The sequence below is a fragment of the Cydia splendana genome, chromosome 8 (genome assembly GCF_910591565.1).
Source record: "Cydia splendana chromosome 8, ilCydSple1.2, whole genome shotgun sequence".
NCBI lineage: Eukaryota > Metazoa > Arthropoda > Insecta > Lepidoptera > Tortricidae > Cydia > Cydia splendana.
Genome location: NC_085967.1, coordinates 16,699,679 through 16,725,661, shown reverse-complemented (window position 1 = coordinate 16,725,661; position 25,983 = coordinate 16,699,679). Strand labels below are relative to the sequence as shown.

Genomic DNA, 25,983 nt, shown 5'->3' with positions numbered 1-25,983 from the left:
AACCTGTTACTGTCTCTTTCCCACTAATGTAAACCATAAGAGAAAACTACTCCTAGCTCTTAATATAGAATGCGTATGTTAGTTTTAGACTAACTACATGTCGTATTTAATTTTTGCCGTGCTAAAATTATTTGCGCGTTGATGAAATAATTTAGTTCGGCCGTTCTAATAGTTAATTAGATAGTAAATGTTAGATCCCAATGGTTTGTCGAGTTACAAATTATAGCTAGTTGCATAGTTGTTGATTAATATTGTTATTCCCTCACAATAATAAATACAGGATATTGTTAAAAATACAAAGTAGGCATAATAATGGAAGACAATTAAAATTTTGTTTGGGAAATGACATATGTAATTTTTTTTATATGTTTTACTACAGAAAAAGTAACTCAATATATTTTAAAAGTTATTTGAAAACACTAGAAAAAATACAGTCCTTATTAAGGCTATCTACTATATACATATAGTAGATAGCCTTATAATATATTGTTATCGTGTACGGGCCAAGTTAAAAGTTTCTGAAATCAATAATTTTTCTCTATGGAGTGAACTAAAAGGATGATTCAGAAAGTTGTAGCATTAAACCTTCAAAACGTCAGCAGAGGTTCCGTAGGTGGGTCGAGAAGCGGTGGCCTCGTCCTCAAAGAAAAATTATTCCATTTGAAAATGTACAGTTTATAAAAGTATTATAGCTAATTTAATATTTTATATTATGATGAAGAAAGAGTCAGTTAGCGTATGTCAATGGGTTATAAAAGTTCCTGTAGAGCTCATGCGTAACACCCTAACCGACAATAAGTACTTGACATAGTTTTCTGTAGCATTATGACCTGTCATCACACTCATCACACACATAATAACATCGATCACATTTTATCATGAACAATTTCGTATAGGTATGTAGAAAGGATTTCTGGATTTTTTTTTCAAAAACAAGATGTAGGTATTTGTTTTCATACGAACGACAAACCCTAAACTCCGATAGCAGGTAGTGGCCACCGTTTTCATGTGCTCATGAAAGTTGAGATGCATATCGAGGATGAAACCCAAGTCGTTAGAGTCAACACGATTCAAGGGATCAGAGACCTACCGCAAACCACGTTCGACGTGTTGCCTCTCTGTCGCACTTGTAACTTTGTACGTAAGTGTGACAGGAAGGCAATACGTCGAACGTGGTTCGCGGTAGGTCCTCAGGGACTACCTGGTATTGAGCGAATATGGGACTATTGGCACGGCTAAACGTCATCACATGACGGAACACTTTAAATGATTAAAAAGGAGCTTACTGCTGCTCCACTGCTCCACTGATGAAGACGATCAATTTTCTCCTGCAAAGATGCACAATCCGACGATCGCTGCACTCCATAAATCGTCGGGTGACAAGCAAAAGTCACTAAGTACTATCAAAAAATTAAAGTAACAATGCACTTTATTACACTTGTAACACAGTTTATTGTCCAATAATTTCAATGGTGTTAGTTAGTGACTTTTGCTTGTCACCCGACGAAATGAGCTTTAGGTCGGTCGTCAGCATATAATAAACATCTCGCGTGCTTGGGGATTGAGGCTGTCAGCTATCATTATACCAAAGAACTATATGAGTACCTGGTTTGATTAGAATAAGATTCTTCTAAGTAATAAACATTCTTATAAGTTTTTTTATCGAAATACACAATTGTGGTGTGGTGTGGTCTGTCATCAATAGCTTTTTAATTTTTAGTATAGTATAATTTTACTCATAAAATAAAACTTTTTTAACGGATTATATCGCGTATAATGAATTAAAAATATATCCCGACAATTGTAGGGATATATTTAAGTTGATAAGTTACACATTTACTTCAGAAGCATGTTAAGCATCTACAGGCACCTAATTCGCGTAAATTGTTACAATATAAACTAGTTAGTCTAGAGCCTATTTGTTTATATTTTTTTTATGTGGTAAATATTTTCCTTCAGAGTCCCGTTGGCCACAAAAGCTTGAAACAGTTTAAAACGTCAGGAAGTATAAACGATATAATCCGATAAAATAGTTATATTTTATATTGACATAGTTTTAAAAATGGGTTAAGTCAGCGTCCGTTTAAAATGGTACAAAAATAAAACATCATTAGAACACTACAGACATTTGACTTCACGCAAATCGGATTTCAGTGCAACCGAGTAAAATGAAACCCTTCTGGCAACCATGTTGGACGTTACTATTGTTTGCGTTGACAATCGTTTGTAATGGATGGGACATAAATAAAATACGAAAAAACCGGGCAAGTGCGAGTCGGACTCGCGCACGAAGGGTTCCGTACCATAATGCAAAAAAAAAACTAAAAAAAAGCAAAAAAAAACGGTCACCCATCCAAGTACTGACCACTCCCGACGTTGCTTAACTTTGGTCAAAAATCACGTTTGTTGTATGGGAGCCCCATTTAAATCTTTATTTTATTCTGTTTTTAGTATTTGTTGTTATAGCGGCAACAGAAATACATCATCTGTGAAAATTTCAACTGTCTAGCTATCACGGTTCGTGAGATACAGCCTGGTGACAGACGGACGGACGGACGGACGGACGGACAGCGAAGTCTTAGTAATAGGGTCCCGTTTTACCCTTTGGGTACGGAACCCTAAAAACTACAATGTATTTTGTATGAATGTACTTTTTATTTATTAGCTTATGTGCGTGTCCCACTGCTGGGCAAAGGCCTCCCCTCTTCCTTTCCAATCCTCCCTGTGCTGAGCAATCCCGCCAATCCCGCTGGAATGCATGAATGTATGATAAAAAATTGCTTAGTCAGCTACAGAGTATTTTAGGACCTTGGCCGTATCCGTATTATTAAAGGTGTGTTAGGTATGTCTTGCTGGGATCTCAAAACTTGGTTAAGGGCCGCAAATAATGCCATCTACTCCACGGACACCCATGTTTTTTATTAAGATTATCATTTAACGAATTTAAATAGTTGTGAGACATACTAATATTGAATAATTTTACGGTTTAGACTCACTTGTTTTAAGTCACTCGCGCGACTTAAAGAAGTGAGTCTAAACCGTAAAATTAATAATTATTCAATATGATTATCATTATTCAAAGTAAGCATGCTACGTGGTTAAAAGGAAATGAGTACAAAAATGAGGCAAATCCCATTTAGCCAGCATCTGTAGTATTTAGTCCAATCAAGACTATAGTGATATATAGAATTAATGTTTCATTCGAATTAGGTACTAAATTACTAAAAAAAAAAAATTAGGTACTAATTGTATCTTCGGCACTCTTAACTCCCGACAAGTATTCCCGAATGGAGTACGTCTTCTGTCGTAAAGTGATTTTTACGTTGCGAACGGAAATGGGAAAAAGGACAAATGCAGCAGTTCTCAGACGTCAAGAACACTCGACAAGTTTACGTGACATTGCCGTCGGCGGCGATTTAATGTTTTAATTATTTGTTTTGAAAGTTATTGACTACATTTTTATTTGAAAATTATAAAGTCAATGGATATGTATGACAAAGTACTTACAAACGAACTAATGCAGTACTAACAACTGTAATCTAAAATTATTTACTACAATACACCTTAACAACAATACAATACTTTAACAAAATGTAAAAATATTACACGTATTTAGGTAAAAATTGTAATTAAAGTAAAATGTTAAAGTGACAACATTTGACATACACAAAACTAGGGGTTTTAGCTTCGTTTTATTACCTATACTAAGTCTTAATAATACCTATCTGTAGGTGGGTTATATCCATTTTTGATAGAGTTAGACCAAGAAAAGTCCGCAACAATTTCGATAGCATACGAAGTGCAAGTGTTATTGATGACAATTATGTCGTAAAAAATTAAACGAACATTTGACGAATTTCATAGAAGTTTGACGTTTAAAAGGTTACATATCAGAATACCGAAAATCTATTTACCTAATGTTGACTCACCTATGCTCGTTACACCTATTTTTTTAAATACCTAATGATTAATTAACCTAAGCTCATAACACCTAATGAACGAATTACCTATTGCACGTTTCACCTACAATTGGTTTACCTAAGCTCAGAATACCTATGGTCGATTTACCTAAAGTTGAAATACCTAATAATCGAAATATCTAAAGCTAATATACCTAATACACGAAACACCTAATGTTGATATACCTAATGCACGAAGTACCTAAACTCGGTATACCTAATGATTGAATTACCTAAAGTAGATGCACTTAATGAACGAAATACCTAAAATCTAAAATATAATTATTGTTTAGAATAATATTATTAGGACATACAACATTTGGTATAATTTTTTTGCCAAATCATTCAATTAAATAAATAAATAAATAATAAATAAATATTATAGGGACATTCTTACACAAATTGACTAAGCCCCTTTAAGCTCAAGAAGGCTTGTGTTGTGGGTACTCAGACAACGATATAATATATAATATATAAATACTTAAATACATAGAAAACAACCATGACTCAGGAACAAATATCTGTATCATCATACAAATAAATGCCCTTACCAGGATTCGAACCCGGGACCATCGGCTTCATAGGCAGGGTCACTACCCACTAGGCCAGACCGGTCGTCAACTAAACGTCGGCTTACTATTTTTTATTATAATATAAGGTCTAGTCATTTGACAGAGTCGAAATAGGTGCGACGATGAGCAAAGCGACGAGGAGCGTGTTAGGTTAACTGCGACCAAACAGTGCCAAAACCGGCTTTAATTTCATCGTCATGATGTTAACTTACAAAAATTAAGTTTTTGATAAGATAAGATACCTTAATTTTTATTAGACTTACGAAATCATTCTACTACCTAAAAAGTAGCGTTTCAAAAAGTGTATTTTTAAGTTGTAATCCAAACAAACAGTTGCTACTGTAAGGTTGGGAAATCACACTATTTATTGGGTGGAGTTGCCACTTGATCATTCGGCAAAATGATATGAATTTTGTGCTAGGTATATAGAATTTAGGTATTCCGTGCATTAGGCATATCGACGTTAGGTAATTCGTTCAGGAGGTATATCAACTTTAGGTATTTCGTGCGATAAATTTAACAGTTTTAGGTATTTCGTCCATCAGGTAAATCAAGTTTAGGTACATCGTTCATTAGGTATATCAGCTTTAGGTGTATCGTCCATTAGGTATATCAGCTATAGGTGATTCGTGCATTAGGTGTAATAGCTTTAGGTGAAACGTGCAGTAGGTAAAACGTGGATTAGGTTATTTGAGCTTAGGTAAAATTAACTCATTAAAAATTTAACTCACAGGTTTCACTGGTCGTGGTTGTGGCTAACTGATAGACCCGTCTATAAATGTGAGTTAATATAACGCGAAAGTTTTAAACTTTACAAGGTATACATATTTAAAAAATAATCTTAAAATAAAATCTTGCATTGTTCAAATAAGCGCCAAGAAAGGAAGGACTAAGATTATCATAAGCCCAGAAACCCTAAAGTGGACGCCATAGCGAACGTATCCCGATAGAAGCATATGTTTAGCATCACCTCTAAAGGGACTCGCCGCTTGTGACATAAAAAAGTAATAACCCTATATCAAAATGTAGGTTCAAAATAATTTATTACTAGCAGCTCGATGAAGGCGTGCGAGGGCCAGCTGAAATATGACGGGGTGGAATTGAAACATGGATTTGATTTAAGTTACCTCGCTGCAAAAATGAAGCTTATTTGTAAGAAATACCTATTTTTTTCACATGACCTATTCGAAAAAGGGCTAGGAGGGATCAAAGTTGTACTTTTCTGTTCTAGTACACGATTTTTTCTTTCTCGCATACTATTTTTTTTGGTCAAATAATACATATTTTGGAACATAACAATTTCCTCATAGTTGATGTGAAAAGCAGTATGTGTCACACGGTATCAAAATTATTTCGTCTTGGGCGTTAACACTTGAATCCCTCATTACGCTCAGGATTGTACTTTAGAAACCATCGGTTCATTCAGGATTCAATGTACGCCCTTGACTGAAATATATCATTTTGATCCCTTGTAACACAAACTACTATTGTAAAAATGGTTCTGTATAAAATATGTATGAGGCTTGCAAAGCATACATTAATTTTTAAATGTTTTAATGATAAAAATGTAATTAACGTGTAAGTGTTTTGGTTCAGCACTGTAAACTGCATGTGTTTTAAATAAATAAATAAAAATGGATAGCTGGTAAGGATCGTGCAAAGGAGCCTTTGTACACATACACATTCATTGTATTTTCTCTGTGTTATGTACTTATTTTGTGTAATATAGTGTTATAAAAATTCTGTAATAACATTATTAATGCGTCATCATTGATCTTATTAATTTCAATGAATGAATATTATTAATATTTCCTGTGCCTGCACTATTAGTAGCCATTTGAAGAATAAACATTAAAAATAACATAATTGTTAATTAAATTTTACTTCGTATGCAGAAATAACAATACTTGTAATTCTACTGCACTGTAATTATATTTTATTGTAAATTATAGTGGCAAGTTTTCAGAGGCATGAAAGGCGTTTACGCAAAGTTCCTATAGTTAAATTAAGTATGTGGGGTGAAGGTTCTATTTCAAGTCAACGCTTGATTGATGACCATGTTATGTTATTGCATAATATAACAGATTATTGAAAGGTATATTAGATCCATTACCGTGTCAAAAACTTTGGGACCCAATTTAACTCGAGAAAGTGACAGGTGACGAGGGTATTGATATGCTATATATATGTCACCTACAATTTGTCACAAACTTTAAGAGTTCGGATTTGACAACGCCTTCTATCACAAAAGAAGCGATATAGCAGCGATAAATAATTAAATATGGCTATGTATGTCATGTATGTTACTTTCCCACGAAGTAAAATTGGACCCGTAGGCCTGTACAGATGTAGTGCACAATTATTTTCCATCGTGTTTTCACGAAAACTTACGAATGTGTCTTGTTATTTCAGTCAGTCTCGGTACAAAAAGTACTGACATTGACTGAACATGACGAATACGAACGTTTCCGAGAAAATACGATGGAAAACCATTATGCACTACAGGCTGTATGCAATAGACAATAGAATCGAAAACAAAAGCAAAACGGCAAAATCTGATAATTTAAACATAGTCACAATTCCCGTTAAAAACTGTTTTCAAACTCGCGCTATTAACTTTTGCTGCATTCAAGTGCAGTTGGCAACCATCGGCGCCAGTGGAAAGCGTAGATCGCAACAAATATGTCACTGTCCACGATCGGGAACACCTGCCTCCCCCCACTGGCTCCCCTGCCCCCCATTGCCTCAGCCCTCATTTAGAACTAAACATTTATTCAATATTACTATGTGTGCGTTTTCATAGCAGAGCTATGCTAAAGTTGTATGTTAGTTTTGTTTTTTAAAGTATATACTTAAGTAATTCTGTGATTAAATCATACCTAAGTAAAATGTTTTAAATTGAGATGAAACACAATTTTATAATGAAAGGAAAATGTCTTGAAGAATACTCCTACAGTCCAACGTACAAAGTTTTTCAGGGAAAAGTTTTATATACCTAATACAACTAGCTGTTGCTCATGTCTTCGTTTGCATGGATTTTAGGTATATTGGTGATTAAATTGTGGTATTTTACATAATCATTGTACAGCAAAAATTAGCAGTTGGGTAAAAAATTTAAAACATTAACATTTGCCTGTCATAATATCTTTCTAAGAAGTTGCAAGTCCCTCACTCAAAACAGTTTCGTAGGTACCCGATACATACTTTCAACTCTTTTTTACACTTTAGGGAATGAATTTTTAAAAAACGCTGATCTGACTTTTCTGCTATTCTAATACATATTGTATTTTTCTACGAAGATTCAAGTCTCTTACCGAAATCGTTTCCCTTACAAACTTTGTACCCATCTTTAATCTTTAACCCCCCTGGCGATGAACTTTCAAAAACGTTGAATCAACTTTTCTTGAATTCATAATAAAATATTTTATTTGTAAGTTTCAAGTTCCTAGTTTAAATAAAACTCGTACCACATACAACCTTTCAAGCACTTTTTCTAAATCAAACCCTAAATCTAGTTAGATTTTTTTTATTAGGTACTTCACTTGTAGACGTTATAAAATGTAACTTGATGTACCTACACATTTCTTTCTAGTCTTTTTAGTTCTAGCTTCAGGCTCTTCGTTGATAAGTGAGTCAGTCAGGACATACGCATTTATCCGGTTTATTCTTAATACGAGTATACTTTACCCAATTTACATTTTCTATGTGGTTATTCAATAACAAATCGTATAAATTCTGAGAGAGCTTTTCCCCTATTGTACACCATTAAGAGTGGCAGTCATTTCTATTATTTATGATTTACTTTGAGAGCCTCAGGGGAAAATAAGGATATTTATTGCTAGCTTTAGAGCAAAATAATATCTGCTAGCGTTAATACGAATTATCATAATATAACGTAAATTAGAAATATTCTATTTGGTATTACTTCTAAATAGAATCCATAGAGTTAAGAAGAGACTAGGGGGTAGGAGGAGGATTTTTTATAATTATTAATAATTTTGATTATACCAGTACCAACTAGAATTTTGTCAAAATTGTTTGGTCACAAGAAAAAATAATGAAAAATAACAATTATAATCTTCTCTCCTTAACAAAATACAGAATGTAATGCAGCAAAATACTGGCAAAGACATATATAACTTCGTATAAGATGAATAAAGTCTAAGGAAAAAACGTGCCTCGGAAATCAAGAAAAAGTCATTCTCGGATAGATGGCCACACCTTTGGCCTATGCTCGGCTAGATGGCGTGACGACACCGTTTCATATTTAACAATTTTAACACATAGATATCAGTGAATGAACATGGGTCAAAATTATATAAAAATAATAAAATAATTTATCCATATATATACATTTTTTTGATAATTTAATACGTTTTCATTTTGAGTATTAATTGTGTGTCGATAGATGGTAGTAAATTTACTGAGACTACAAAATTTACTATGACAGGACCCCTCTATACTATCTATTCTCTTTGATACTGGGTATGGGTATTTTGGAATGTTAATCAAATAAAAAAAAACTCTTTGCTGTAAAACCTCCCAACTATAGTCCAAAGCTCCCAACTATGGTCAAAAATTTACTGTATTTTTTCGTTCAGGTGTGACTTTTACTGTATTTTTTGTAGTTCTAAGGCAAGATTATGTTTATAAAAGGAAGAAAAAACTCGGAGTAAACCAAAAGGAACATTGGTATTTATACTTAATTTCCTTTTGAACTTGTCGACCATATTAAATATATTAACAACGGGTCACTCACGTATTTTAAGTCGAAAAAACCCGCCAACACATGTTTAACTCCTCGGTACGGAGTGAAACATGTCGAGCGTTTTTCGACTTAAAATACGTGAGTGACCCGTTGTTAATATATTTAATATGTCTGTGTCTCACGGAAGTTTTGTTATTAAAATTGTGGACCGTTGCAGTATTGGACTATTTGGGAGGTTTTACGGTAATTAGAAAGACGACCCGCTAGCGTGACGTATACGTTCCCAGATATCATCCGGCAACAGAACATAATGTATGATGACCTCAACAATAACAGTTAAAAGCGATCGCCGAAGCCAAGACGCGGTGAATCGTGGGCAGAAAGGGGCAGTACCAAGTCCCTAAACCAGAGGCAACCTGGGTGACATCGTCGCGCGTCTTAGAGTAGTCGCACACTCCATCCAGATAAAAGGACTTGTGTTCCTCATTCTTTGGTTCGGAATTGCGTACCACATTATTCAATTCCTTTAAATAAAAATGGTGAGATTTTAATTCGACATTGTTTTTAAAAATAATTTTGTGCCGTTTCTTTCTATAAAATAAACATTTTGCAATACTTATTGTGATTAAAAACTTTAATTAGATAGTGAAGTGCGTTTCCGAATTTCCTATATCTAATCTTTTATCGTGTCTCAATTAACTTTCGTGTTATATATTTAAAATTATTAAAAGCTAACGTGCAGTTAATTTTTACAGGATGATCTTAATAAGGACCAGCTAGCAAGTGAGTATTTTTGCATATTAACCCAGTAGTTACAATTATAACAGGTCGACAATATAATTATCAAAATCGGCTTATCGATTTCGTATGACAACTAAATATTATTTATAATGTTTTATGTTATTATCATTTCATCAGTTTCATCACACTCCCATTATCGAGTTCATTAGTAGGTAAACTTATTACAAAATATTTGTCAACGTTAAAATCCGTAAATATGAATTATTTTCAATGGCGTTGTTGAGTTATTTCAACCACTTATCAAGTGGTTCACCTCAGGTGATCCAGTAGATCTCATTCCAATTAATATGTGATATGTGCCAAGATAATGTACCTATATGAAATCAAATGATATTAGATATATGAAATTAGTTTATGTGAAAAATCCAAACATCGAGAAGCTGACAGATAATCTTATGTTTGGAATTCAGGGCTTGGGTTTTAAATATTATTTAGTACCTCGTTTTCAAATTTCATAGCTACTAATTATAAAACTCATGCTTGGTACGAGCAAACAGATATGTAAAATTTACATTATCTAACCAGAGCCTAATGGTGTTTTTTTAACGTTGAGTCATAGAGCCTTTACAAGGCAAATAGGTATGCAGTTGCAGGTCATATGAAAAAAGTTTTATAATGTACGCCTAACATACATTGGCCGTTTCATGTGGCAATATAACATTAATTTAAAGGCTCCTCTTCACGTTGGGCCAACGCCAACGCCAACGAGGGACGCATTTATGCGTTAGAGGGAGCAAGTGATATTGCTATCTCATTCTACCGCATGGCTGCGTCCCTCGTTGGCGTTGGCCCAACGTGAAGAGGAGTCTTTAAAAGTATTCGTTGTAACTTTGAATCGTATTTCAAATAGTCATAGTATGACTGAAAACTGAGCATCTATTTTATATCTTTGATATATATGCAGAATCACTAAGAGTTTATCCCTATTTCACTATCTAACTTAACATACGTGGATCAAAATAAAAATAAATTCAATTACTTCATATTGGCTTTTTACGTGGAAAATGGAGTCAATTTTCCATTTTAACTAAACGTGCAGGATAATTTAAAAGGTGCAATATAACGCGAGTTCATAGCGTCATCTGATCTGCTTCGCTTCAGCAAGTGTGATTGCAGCTAAGAATTACTCTGGAGAGTAATAACCATTTAATTTAATTAACCTAGGAAAATGGAACGTGTTTTCCGTTTTACTTGTTTCCAGCGAGACTTCTCCTTTAATACTCAAGTCTTATGTGCTGATCTTAAGTAGAGATTTAATTTACATTACAGTGTGTGTAGAATGATTCTAATAAGAGCAATTAATGTGAAAAGTCAGGATCAGAAGTAGTTAAGCAGGCGAGGTGTTCAAAATGACTTGCCCATGATATTATTCTCTTAACAATAAACTTGTAAGTATTTTGTTAATTTTCAACAACTTGCCCGCTTAGATATTTTTTTATATTATAATATACATTTACACTTAAACATTTTTTTTATTAATTTCATGCGTCCATCGCACTTCTGTCACTGCCAATTTTCTTTAAAACGGGTCAGATCAGATTTTGGTTACAGATTGCTTTTGGATTGAAAAAATAATGTTACGTATATTAATTAAAAACAATTCTTGCATATTATAGGTAAATATCTCATGCTTTAGTACCTATCCTTTAAACTGATAAATTGATATGTGATTAAAAGAGTTACCCATAGAATAATAGGTGTATAAATAATGAATTGTGTACAATTTGTCAGTACTTTTTTTACTCGGAAAGACTGATAGGTACTGGTATCTCACATTTCTAGGCTGAGAGCGTCTCATAATATTGGGTCAGCAGTTACCTGAAAAAGCTCACGCTCCGTAAATAGTTTGCTTAGTTACGGGGCCGTCTCTGGGTAAGCGTCAATACACGGTGTCGCATTCAGTATAGTCTCGTGCCGCCAACCATACACAATTATCGCCAAGGAAGTTAGAATCTTGTAGTATTTTCAATTGGGTTGAATTTCATTTGTTCGAAAATTTTACGAGACAAATGAAATGCTACCTACTTTGTTTTTAATTAAGATTGAAATTGCATCGAAACTGAGTGTACATCCTAATGTACATTGGGTGGCACGAGGATAGATCAAACGGAGGCAAATTATATAGGTAGAACCTTTAAATGAAATTACAATGTTCAGCTAGAAGTATTCGTTTTGGATAAAATAAAAACTTTACTCTTAATTTAAAAAAACAACAACTTTAACAAAAGATGAGTTTAGTTTAAGTAGCAGTCAAATGTAGTTTTTTTGTAGACTTCGAAAAAAGGCATATCTCGCCCAACTTTTTGTAAGCGGACAGAAATTATTTGGCAACCTATTTTATTTTCAATATTGACCATTTTTAAGATAATATTTTACGATGTTTACCTACTTTGGCAAAAAGTTAGTCACAATTTCCCAATTGAATAAGGTGTCATTATCTTCGTTTAAATACAGATAGAACTAAAATATAAGAGGTCATTATACTTGTTCTGTATGCTACTCTGTTGCTGCTTTATTTTCAGTCCTCAAGAAGGCGTTTGAAGCCTTCGACCACGAGAAAAAGGGTTGCATCGGCACCGTGATGGTGGGCACCATCTTCGGCATGCTGGGTCTTGGCGTCACCGACGAGACCTTAAAGGAGATCATTGAAGAAGTGGACGAAGATGGTCAGTAATCTTTAATTTACCCTTTTATGGGCAGCAATTTATTATGTTGTCAATTTTTTTTTCGTCACATTTCGATTAAATTTGGTGAATAGAATAGATAGAGTCCCTATTCTGTATAAATAAATGCGCAGTTTCACCGTATGTCATAAAAAATCTTTCTTTGGGTTACCTACTAACAAGTATGGTATTAACTCACCGGAAAATACATTCTTTTTTGGATCAAGTTGTGTTTTCGTATTTATTCCGCCCAAAATGAGAAGCTTTTCAAACCAGATAATTGTATCCATGTGTGACGAAAAAATTCGACATAATCGAATAAAAATCCGCCCTTATAAGAAAACATCCTTGGTACTCACAAAATACATTCGTCATCCGTCCGTCATAATAAAGGAAAGTGGGCTGTCCAATATCTAATCTAAGAAGCAATCAGTTTCAGACAGAAATGTGGGCAGATTTTATAATGAAGAAAGGCTTTTCAGATCAAACGATTATTTAAGCTAAGCGAATTTTTTATGCTAATAGTGCGATAATTGAAATATATATTAAAATTTAAGTAACGATCCTTCTCATGAGTCAGTTTTAATTAAATTAAACAATAATTTATAATGAAAACATCAAAGATCAACAAGGAACAACACAAAGCGACACATAATTTACCTTCATAATGACTAATGAGAAATGAGATACAGAAAATGTGTTGGCCCACAATAAATACAAACCTTCAATTTTCCAAGAACAATTGTCATCGCTAATCAGCTTTTCAAAAACCAAAACAGACTTCAGAAGCAACATCAAATTCTAATAACAAAATAAATACAGCATGTCTTTGATACTGGCCCAAGTGGAGTAATAAGCATAGTCTTTGTTTAGGACTGCCGAGAATCAACGGATCGCCTCAAGCGAGCGTCGAGAACAATAAAGCGCCCCTTTAAGGCGACTTGTGCCCTAAAAGACCTTAACACTACATTAAACATTTCGCCCAAATTCGAAACATAAAATCATCCAAAAGTCGAAAATTTACTTAGGCACAAACCGGTGTCTTAGGTACGATGTGTTTTACCCGTTTAGATTTTTATTTATTTGAGATCTAAGTAGGCCTAGGTACAAAAGGTATTTAGTAGTATTGAGATGTTATATACACGATGATTTTTAATCGGTGATCAGGAACCAATTTTTCTAAATCAGTCAGCGACGGCGATCACATGAACAACTATGAAACCAACCGCGAAATCGCGAAAAAAAAAACTCTCTCATAGAAAATATCAACATCGGACCAGCCCAAATGTATGAAACAGGAAAATTTTTTTTTGGGATTTCGAGTTTGGTCCCTTAGTTAAATGTGATCGCCATCGATGACTGAATTAGAAAAATTGGTTCCTGATCACCGATTACATTTCTAGGTGTATATATATATATATATATATATATATATATATATATATATATATATATATATATATATATATATATATATATATATATATATATATATATATATATGCCAATATTTCGTTAAATTTAACTAACTTCACATTTTTCTTTCTTACGCTGGATCCTTTAACGTTAAAAGATTAAAATAGGTACGAGTATTCCTTTAGTTAAATCGACCGGCAGATTTAAAGTTAATCAATTAATCTAACGAGCGACCATCACTAGTCGTTAAAAACAACCTCGATAGATACAATTTGACATATTAGTTATAGTTTTTTTAATTGTAATTAATAAATAATAACAAAAGTAACATATTAAGGTTTAAAGGGGCCCACAGATTACCAGTTCGCCGGACGATATCAGCCTGTCAGTTGTTCGGAGCTGTCAAATTTTGCGTTTAACTGACAGGCTGATATCGTCCGGTGAACTGGTAATCAGTGGGCCTCTTAACATACATTTCCCATTTTCCTCATGTGTGAAAGTCAACACCGACATTGGCAAATTCACTCTGTGCAAAATTGCAGGGAGTAAGCCAGAAAAAAACGTACATTTATTCCGATGTTTTCGGTTGGTGAATTTGAGAGCCTTTAAGCTTCCAGAATATTCCACTGTAGTGTAGTCGCCTTAATCTTAGGTGACCTTAAATCTTGGTTATCTAACTGAAAGCAAGTTCAAGCGAGAGAAGTAAATTATATGAAGGGCGATAAGGACCTCATGTTTAGTTATGAACATTGTATTTTATTTTTATACACGCACTTGCGTTATTTATGTAAGTTTTGGTTAGATAACATGTAACGGTCTCTGGAGCCTCGTGTAATTTATGTAGTTATATATTATGTGGAGTAAAAGCTCTAATAAAAGCCCTTTTTTAGACAAGAAATATTGATCGAATAATTTACTAAGCGAGTTTAAGTGTAGGCATATGAATTTTTGGCAGTTTCATTTGAGAAGTACATAAATCACTATATTCATGTAAGTAGTCACTTTTAGTGTTTTATAATACAAAAATATTAATACTTTTGTCTTAATGTTAATATTGCATAGGTATTAATTTCTAAGCTGAACTTACAGAGTATAGTCTTTTTAGTTACCTTGCTAGTACCTATTAATTAACATGGTAAAGATCCTTATATAATTATTGAATAGCCCTCCCAAAAGAAAACAAAGGCACAATTCAGGAAGAGGTAATGCAATAAACTGCTGAAATTGGGTCGACAGAACATAATTAAGAAATTGATATTGAAGAAATTGGTATATTACCATCCAGATTCAATATTGAGCATGTTAATAAACAGTGAAATTTAATCGGTGATCAGGAACTCATTTTTCGAATTCAGTAATCGATCACATTTATGCAGCACTAACACAGCCAAGTTCTTTTATTATAATACCTCATTTTTAAGTTGAAATGAAATTTTAATTGGTATTATTGTCGCCTTAACAATTACGGTTTCGACTACAGTGTTTAAAACCTCTTTCTAAAGTACTTAACAGCCACACAAAACTAAAGATTTATGAGCAATAAGCTGTGAATTTCTCATTATCAAATTCATATTAATGCGATTGATAGGGTGTACGTATCCAGTGTTTATTATAATGATATATTTTAACGATACCGGTTTATTTTAACGATATTAATAACTGTAATTAATTGGATAGTGATTTAATTGCATGAGATCTCGCGCATTGAATTTCGTTTAGGTGAATTTTTAACTCCTGATCACTGATTAAATTTCACCGTGTATAAATAAATATCAATGTGAAGCGATAACCGGATAAAACTGAAATATCAAAGACGCCCAATAGATATTTATAAAGATTTTCGATTTTCGTAAGTTTCTGTAATAAATAATAATCATAAATAACTCTCTTAGCTACTAAAATATAATTAATTGCTCCGTAGACGAAAACCCTTTCCAAATAAATGTAAACCAATTACTTGGGATTATGATTCAAGGCTTTCAGAGAAACGACGAAAGGTTTTTATTGCGACTAATTATTTATTTTATTTACTTAAAATTTTTTTATTCTTATATTTTCTACGAACCTTTCATTTCTGTTAATGATTAAAGTTAAGATTTTAGCTAAAATTTATAGTAAACAAAACTACTGTTTACAACTAGCGTTGCGGAACCAATTTATAGTTTTCGACTTAATTAAATTTTTCACCCATGTGCTTCATCTGATATTAATAGAGTAGAATACCTACAGCAATACCTATTAAACGATGCTCCCCGATCCGCCACTAATTTTCTGAGTGCTCTCGGAGAACGCAAATACTCTTTCACTCTGCCTATAGACCGGGAGATAGTGACACATTTTACTGGGTCATTTGTACCAGTATGGCGGTTCGTCAGGGGTCTAAGCATGTAATGAAGGAAAGAAAATGCTATGACCATAGCGCTGGTACCGGCGGCCCAATCGCGTGGGCGTTAGTCGAACGTGTCGGATAAAATACGAGTGTCGAACGATTTGTACCACAAAAATCCTCGTATTATTAGATAGTCCATAAAAAAGAAGTAGGCGGTAGCGTAATGCCATACTTCTCCGGTGTGACTTACAGCCCGCCAGACTGAGGCGAACACGTTAATTAAAAAAAAACAATTCAACCATTTGTACCAAGCTAATTTTTGCACAGGTGATCATCGTCGAGCAGCCATTCATGGACATCACCATGCCATACTTTTCGGATGGTTCCAAATGCCCGCCATACCGCCGCAAGGAAGTTAATTTTTTTTTTTTGCTAAACGATTTGTACCAGTATTGCATTTAAATTTTTGGAGAGTATTTGATAAAATGTGACCGTTATTATAATTGCCATACTTATAGTAGGGGGAAAAAGTGCTGCCATACTTGAAAAACTTATTTAATCGACACGTTTCAAAAATACGACTATACAATACGTAAAATATTTTTTTACAGCATGGCATCATCATATTCTGTTTGATTGGATACAATTATACCTAAAAATAAATTATTCCGGATTATAACTACGGGGCGGACGACTGTGAGACTTAATCCAAGACTTAAAAATATAAAAAAAATTTGACGATTTGTACCAGTATGGCATTTGGATTTTTGGAAATTAGATGATGCAATGTGACCATTATTGTATTTGCCATACTTCTAATAGGGGGAAAAAGGGGCACCATACTTGAAAAAGTTGATATTACGAAAGATGGAAACATATTCGTTTAAGAATAAGAGATTAATTAAGTATGTGGCGTTACTTAGTTAAGTGTAGCGATCAATACAAGATGATTTGGGAGCTTTATTGTGATTTAATATCTACTATTAATTACATTTACCTAATACCTAATTTAATCAGATATAGTGGTGACACGAATAAAGTTTGAGCATCCCTGAGAATTTAATATCGGATGTTTAGCATCCGATCTTTTACCACTTCGGGTAAGACCGGATCTCGGCCTACAGGTATCGTATCAAAATTCCAAATATACAGATTTGTCACAAATTTAATAAAAATAACATGCAATCTGTAAAAGAAACAAATAACGCTTCAACTTGCCAGTTATTCAAGAAAAACTGCGAAGGGTATTTCCGGACACAACAAAAAATCTCATTTTTTGGACTTTTGCACTTATCTGGCGACGTGTTAGTCGGAGCGACAAGTGCGGCCTGAAGGGGGTTGCGGGACAAAACAGCGCATTGCATCACCTTGCATCCACCTTCACCTTGCGAGCATTCAAAAAAAAAACCCCGCAACAGGCAGAAATTTCAATAATACGATCTTACCCGGTGTCCGATCTTAGTCGAACTTGTCGTTTTCGAATTTGCGTTTTAAGGTATAAAAATATACGCACATCGTAAGACGATAATGTTATTGTATTAAAACGGAATACCAAATGTTGTTTAGACCTGAACTTAGAGGATATAACCAACGGAGACGCCATGTCTATAATTTTCGGTACAAAATAGTCTGCCGTTTTTTGCGGGGGAGGGCACATCAAATGTATACGTAACGCCAACATAGCCATGTCAGATAAACGTCATTCCATAGATATGGTTGACAAGTCGTTGACCATTGGCCGCCTTTTTTCGACAGAGGGGAACGCCTGTTAATGACCACTCCGTTGGTTATATTCTCTAAGGACCTGAAGTATTACCAATTCAATACGAACTTTTCTACCTCAAAATAGTTATAATTCAATATTAATTCATGGGACAGCTTTTTAGAAGACTGATTATTTAAAATAAGCATTTAAATATTGTATTTTTAATTAGTAGTAATTTATTTACTTATGTGCATTCTTCCGCCGATAAATATATTTACTATTAATAAAACGTTTCATTTTACTGGCAACACAGTGGTAGATTTGATGTAATTTAATGGTGAATGGAGGTTTACAGCACGATGAGCCGAGATCTCTATGATTCGAGAAATCGTTCGAGCGGTGGTAGCCGTACAATATTATTCAACATAATATATAGTTATAAGACAAGATTGCCGCCACCTACGTCTTTGAAATTTTGGATTTATATTCGGTAAAACTTAAACTTTCAGGGAAAATTAGTGCCATACTGGTACAAATCGTCAAAAATACGAATAAAATCTTACAATAAAAAAAAAATATTGTGCACATTTGCCACCTCCTATAGGTATGGCATTATGAGATTTCTATTTATGATCACACAGAAAGTGTTGAAAAAAAAATTCAAGATGGTACAAATCGTTTAGCAATAAAAAAAGAATTAACTCCCTTGCGGCGGTATGGCGGGCATTTGGAACCATCCGAAAAGTATGGCATGGTGATGTCCATGAATGGCTGCTCGACGATGATCACCTGTGCAAAAATTAGCTTGGTACAAATGGTTGAATTGTTTTTTTTTAATTAACGTGTTCGCCTCAGTATGGCGGGCTGTAAGTCACACCGGAGAAGTATGGCATTACGCTACCGCCTACTTCTTTTTTATGGACTATCGAATAATACGAGGATTTTTGTGGTACAAATCGTTCGACACTCGTATTTTATCCGACACGTTCGACTAACGCCCACGCGATTGGGCCGCCGGTACCAGCGCTATGGTCATAGCATTTTCTTTCCTTCATTACATGCTTAGACCCCTGACGAACCGCCATACTGGTACAAATGACCCAGTAAAATGTGTCACTATCTCCCGGTCTACTACTATCAGAACACAAAGATCTCAAGCGACTTAGCCCATATAGCCACATGCGACTTTATCCTTCCAAGTGATAGTGTTATCGCTTCGATAAAAAAAGATTCGCTTGGCGTATTAGAGATTAAACTTTTGCAATATTTTTGAACTGAAGTTATTTTAGTTGCGTAAATGGTTCGCTGCTGGGACTGTCAAAGTTTGGTGAAATATGAGCGTAGAGTAAGCCAAAGCCATTATATGTTATTTCGCATTGAATGTGAATAACTAAAGTGATAAACATCTATTTAGAGGCTATTACAATTGTTAGATTGGTTAGTAAACTGAGGCCATTACAGTAAACAATATTAATTTATTACGGTGACGTTGATATAGTGAAAGCAAATCGTACACGTAATTCAAATAATTTCTTGACCTGCGACAAAATTAATTCTTTTGGCCAAATAATAGGCTCCCTTCACTACATAAAGACTTGAAGAAAAATAGGTGTGATGTGAAGTTTTTAGTCCGCTTCAAAATACATAATCGCAAAAGCCATTTTTTTGCAATAGGGTAATAAAACAATTAGCACCCAGTTTTGCTTACACTGGAACTAAACAATCTTGACCCCAGTTACTTTTCTACATTTTAATTTCTAAGTTTTCCTATAATTCCAACTTTTTAATTATTATGTACCTATGTTATTAAATTCAATAAAAGATTGAATCTATAGAAACATTTATTTCAAAGTAAATACGATTTGTGTTCAAAAAAGTTTCATTTACATAAAAACGTACCTATCGATATTATCGCAGAAACACAAAATATCATAACTAGTTATTTCTACTATACCTATGGATGAGACGTGCTTAGCCGCTCTTTTATCCTCTTGTATTCGTAAGCATAAAGTTTTATGACCATGATTGACCAGAAGATGATTGTAGATACATTTACGATAAAATTAACATTTTTGTCCTTGCTACAGGATCCGGGGAGCTGGAGTTTGAAGAGTTTGTAACATTAGCGTCGAGATTTATGGTTGAAGAGGACGCCGAAGCTATGCAACAAGAACTTAAAGAAGCATTCCGGTTGTACGACAAAGAAGGTAAATAAATATTACTTACTAGGAAAGATAACCATTCCCAACATACTTCAGGATACGATTTGAATTATTTTATTCCGACGAGTATATGAAAAGGTTGACCTTTAGGAGCACACCATTAAAACACTTCGGATTCCTCCCCAACAGCCTGTATATACCTATAAAGCATTAATCCTCCGTAACCCGTAGTAAATAATAGAATATCCCGAGCTATATACCGGGTGACCTTAGCCATTGGACAAACCCTGAAATCCCACGTAGGGTTACTTCTCAGAAATGCTCTAACGGTAATATTTTTTTAATTAGAACAAAAAATAAAACAATAAATTATCAAACAAAAGTTATTTGCAATAATCGACAACAAAAAAAAAAAACTGTATTAATCATTGGCAGTACTTTTGACAATTTGTTTGAAAATGTGCGACAATGATGACATTTGTCAAAAGCCAGAATCTTATTAATGTCATAAATAAAAAAGATAATCAAAACGGTCGAAGAAGGTTTCATACTATTTATTACCTCAGGAGCTACTAACACATATAGGTTGCTCCAAAGTAAAAAAATCGTAATTTGTTAATTTCTTCGTAACCGCTACACCGATTGTTATGATACTTTGTATACTGGTTCTAAATACCCTAATGCATATGTACATTTCGGCTTTGTCCAATGGCTAGGGACACCCTGTATAATTAACCAATGCCATGGCTCGGGACACACTTATCCGACGTACGCAACAACGTATGCATTATGACAATCTGTATCCTGAAATTTGTATGCTTAGAAACATACTTGTCATACGCAACGCAACGCATGACAAGTATGTTTCTAAGCCTACAACTTTCAGGGTTCAGATTGTCATAATGCATTGCATATGTTGCGTACGTGGGATAAGTGTGTCCCTGCCTTTAAGCTTTATGTACATTACCAATTAATTAAGGATTTTGCTGTGTAGGTACTGTGTTATTAAATGCGGGATTTGAACGCGTAAAACCACATTACAGGCTAAAGTAATCAAACACTCTCGCTCAGAGGCGAATGTGTCTGGCTGAATGAAATTTAGCCGTTGGACAAATTCTAGACATTCATATGACCCTCACAAAGCCTGACCCTTGTTAGTTATTTAACAAGTTTCATTTGGTGGGGTGATTTCTAGGGTGATTTTGGTTTTGTTATTAAAGAAAATACTGAGGGTAAGATTGTAATCTTACTCAGGTCCTACACCTATCTTTTGTTGACCTTCGATACATAATAAAGTAGGTATCTACATATATATGATACACAAAATTTAAGTATACTATTTTTTAGATTTTATACGATTAAAGACATTAAAAGGAAAATTAAGTAGATTTATTCAAAACAAACTTCTGTCAGCTACTTAATTTGCATAGCATTATGATGATGATTAATAAAAACTTTCGTATGTCTATTCGCATTTATAATATTAAATAGGGATGTCCTCAATTGCATTAGCTTTGCTTAGGGACTACACTCCAAAAATCTGCAGTACATTGAGAGATGGCTTATGTCTAGCAGTATGCGTTTAATACTACCTACTTACTTACTCCTCTAGCGCAGCGACCCACAGCAGTGTACACCGATTTATACCGTGTAATCCAACTTCGAACAAAAATGAGCGGATCTCGGGTAAAAACAAGTGACGACGCGACAAATTTAAGCGCGCAAGCAAATGTGTTCGAGATTTACAGGCCTATTCGGATTTCGAGATAATCACAAGATCTTGAGACAATTTATAGATCAACTAGATCTGCATTAGATATCGACTAGATGTGACTTGGATATCTAAGTCATAACTTGTCGAAATCGTTCAAGAGGACCTCCAGAATCGCAGAAACGTCAAATTTGACATATCTATCTTACAAATATCTTTAAATTATCCGTATCGTAACTTGTTGAAGTCTAGTAGAAATCTAATTCATTTTCCGAATCGAGCCGTTAGAATTTCGAACGAAAATTATAAAATGTTTGAACTACTGGGTCTAAAAGCTCTAACACGACTGCTCACCACTGCTTGCCATATTATGGGGTTTAATGGCTGTACTTGTTTATAAACAACTATGATATTAGTAAGTCTAATACGCCGTTGAAAATCGTTTCTCTTTGCGTCATTTTGATATATTTTGTTAAAAAATTTAACAGAGACGTAAGTTTTATTAATAAGTGTATAAGTATAGGCAATGTGATGAAACGTTTTCAGGTAACGGCTACATCACGACAGCAGTGCTACGGGAGATCCTCAGAGAGCTGGACGACAAGATCAGCGCAGAGGAGTTGGACATGATGATTGAGGAAATTGACTCTGACGGCTCTGGCACAGTTGACTTTGATGGTATGCATCACCGTCATTATCAGGCTCATTCTCTGAGAATATGTAATGTAATATATATATATAATTTTTATGGCTTTCCGCACGATTCATACCCGAACAATATTGTCATGCTACCACATGGTTATTTGGTAATAATTTTATTCTGTTCTCATTTTAAAAACAAGTTTTACAAACACAAATAAACTTTACTCAACACCAATCTAACAACAAAATCTAAAGCATTAATCATACTCGTAGCAACATAATTTTGTAACGCTCCAATACGTTGAAATACTTAGTATTCTGGCATAAAATACAAGCACTACGTCATTGTTAACTAAATTGAATGTGACATCGACTATTATAATTTAGAATTTATAATATCGCGTCCGATCTAGTAACGTGCCAAACCCAAGTTTGCCTTTGGCTGAATATTGAATTGATTTAAACTTTTGCTTTGACCTTCTTTAAAACTATCTACCTACCTACCATTTGCTACCATGCTACCTAAACCATGTCTAAACGAGATAAGGGTATCTTCATAGAAAAAAAAGACGCCATTACCAGTTGCATTATTATATTGCGGGTTATATAAGTTGTGTGAAACGAAACCAAAAGGAAAAGAATATAAAATTAATAATGACTGAATTTAGTGATAAATACGACTACAAAGAGAAATGATAGCGGCAAAGGATAATGAGTCTATTTCTAAAAATAAGCATAACTTTACTAATTATGAAGAAATTGTGAACTTAAATGGTATTCGGTTCAGTTAGTTTCTTTATAAAGGTTTTCCTTTATTTACCTACATAAATAATTATTTGTGTAGCTGTACAAACCTGCGGAATTTTCATTTTAATTGACTTCTACTTCAAACACTTGATTATTATAATTAATAATGTGCTGTAAAGGCATGCCCGAGCGTATTGTACCTAATTGTCATTAAAGCTGTAAAGGCTTAAATGGCAGTCTCGCAAGCATATCGATAGTCAAGCTCATTTGTAGTAAAAAATAATGGACAGTAATAATATTTATAGATATTCAAACTATTAAAAGTACTACCTATTGATCGGTAACGATAAGTAAACTGTGGGGTTTGTACAGTACTCTACTCTACCTCATATTTGTATTATGACCTATTATTATGTTATATTTTTTAAATGGTTATTTGACCTCTATTAATGTAACTGCTATTAGTTGTTCGCTCAATACCATTTTAATCTAAAATACCTACGTTTACTTAACACTAATTCGAATAATAAATATAATTCGTTGCTTATCATGAACAGTGGTACAACTAAAAATGAAATGCTATTGCATTGAATATTCTATCTTTTACTGGTAAGATTTAAAGTCGAATGGCAATTCATTTTGTTTTGTGTCACTATTCATGATAAGCGTCGATATATAGGTAATTTAATTACTTCAAGGGGTAAGAAAAATTAAAATACCTTTCAGGAATTGATCTCATACATACAGATAAAAAGGAGTTTTCCAACAGCATCAAATTACAAAAAGTTTGTGATATCCCTTGAATAATTCAGTACGTTTGACTTGCCGTAATTGTGACTGAAACTGTGGACTTCCCAGAATTTCCCTAGCTTATTTTGCTTATGAAAATTTCATGCCACCTTGTTAACACTGCAAGAAATCTTCTGGATTTGCACTTTAAAAACTTTTCTTAAATTTCAGAATTCATGGAAGTTATGACGGGCGGCGACGACTGAACGACCATTTGGTCAAGTTTGTGTTATAATGATACAAATTTTATCTATGTCTACTACACAATATTAATTTATTTATACATCGGAAGACCAATTTGATAATAATCATATTATGATTAGCAAAAAACTTTAATGTACCTCTATAATATATTTATTTAACTAATTATAAGATATTTTATAAGAATAAAACAATATCCTAAGAGTATGCATGTCTTTAATTTTTGCACAGTTACAATCTGTTTAATATTCTGGTAAAGTATTATTGTCATACTTATTGCACATAATATGACGTCACTCAGTATACTTTTAGTACTTTTTGACATCGTACAATAATAAGAGACTGCAGCTGTATTTAATAATAAAAAAGAATCGATGACTTGAAAATTAGACTAGACCAAATATAAAATCTCGTCAACAGACGATCTTTCAAAAAATGGTCTACGCCACTTTATTATAAATGTTGATTAATATTAAACCTTATGGTAATTACTAATTATATTAATTATCTTAATAAACTTGAAATTTACGATGCAAAATGTAGCAACGTTATTATGAATAATGTTGGTCACAGCGCGGTTGACAGCTAATCGCCTCAGCACGCAAATAACGACATCATTTATAACAGTCAACCACATTTTATACAACGAAAGAGAGTTAATACGTATGTGTCGAGTGCGTTGTTTATACTGCACATTATTAATAATAAAAACCCTACACCGCTAGAATGATATTCGTGTCTCTGTTTTAAACTAAAAGTTGGTAAGAGACAGCGTTATGTCAAACGTAGCAATTATGAAACTGAAGTTGTTTGCTTCTCTCGCTTACTGAAGCAATTATAACGGGTGTGCAAATGGACTATAAATATTACTAGAGATGTCTGTTGGCGGGCGGCAGCCGCCTTAGATTAGGCCCACACTGTTAACTGACAGTTTAAACCTTATTACAAAAAGCATAAGGTCCACCGATGGACAGTTGAGTGTTGCTGTTTGTACAGTAGCAGCATTCGAGATTCACAAATTAATCTTATTGAAATAAGGACAAATCTTGTTGAAACAATTCTGTCTGTCACCTCTTCACGCTTAAACCGATTTAGATGACATTTGGTGTGGAGATAGTTTGAGGCCCGGGGAAGGACATAGGATAGTTTTTATCAATCATCATCATCTACCCAGACGAAGCTTCGCGAACAGAAACTAGTTAGCTGATAAACTATTAATCATATTATGTATTTTCCTGTAATAGGGCCTAAACTTTATTAGGTATGGTATCAATAATGGTGGCTGCATTATCACGCTGAATAGCAATACCGATGCTGAAGCGAGAATTGATTCGAGGATCATACAAGATTTTTTTTAATTAAGTAATTTCAAAATGAGATCAATTTGTAATTTTGAATGCCGCTCGAGGATTATTCATGTAGCGTAGGAACATAAAACAGGGGAACGAGGAGGCATAGGAGATACATACGAGTAAGTATTCTTAGCGATTTAAATACCTAAGCCATATAAAATCAGCGTTGTACTTATCCAAGCCTCTATATCTATAAACATGAATAAATACATCTATGATGCTAAAA

At 33.9% G+C, this 25,983-nt stretch overlaps 1 protein-coding gene across 1 annotated transcript; it reads left to right on the top strand.

The window, feature by feature from the left end:
* Window positions 1–1,026: 1,026 nt before the first annotated feature.
* LOC134793060 (troponin C, isoallergen Bla g 6.0101-like) lies at window positions 1,027–24,609 on the top strand. Its single transcript, XM_063764583.1, has 6 exons — window positions 1,027–1,137; window positions 9,995–10,022; window positions 12,563–12,706; window positions 20,241–20,360; window positions 22,573–22,704; window positions 24,376–24,609. Exons 1-6 carry the CDS (start codon window positions 1,027–1,029, stop codon window positions 24,408–24,410), a joined length of 570 nt encoding a protein of 189 aa, XP_063620653.1. The 3' UTR covers window positions 24,411–24,609.
* Window positions 24,610–25,983: the final 1,374 nt, after the last annotated feature.

What these genes read in the sequence shown, in the direction of transcription:
- LOC134793060 (XM_063764583.1), top strand. Translation starts at nt 1,027, where the DNA reads ATGCATATCGAGGATGAAACCCAAGTCGTTAGAGTCAACACGATTCAA. An exon ending in TCTGTCGCACTTGTAACTTT is followed by an intron (nt 1,138 to 9,994) that starts GTACGTAAGTGT and finishes TAATTTTTACAG; the next exon opens with GATGATCTTAATAAGGACCA. An exon ending in TAATAAGGACCAGCTAGCAA is followed by an intron (nt 10,023 to 12,562) that starts GTGAGTATTTTT and finishes CTTTATTTTCAG; the next exon opens with TCCTCAAGAAGGCGTTTGAA.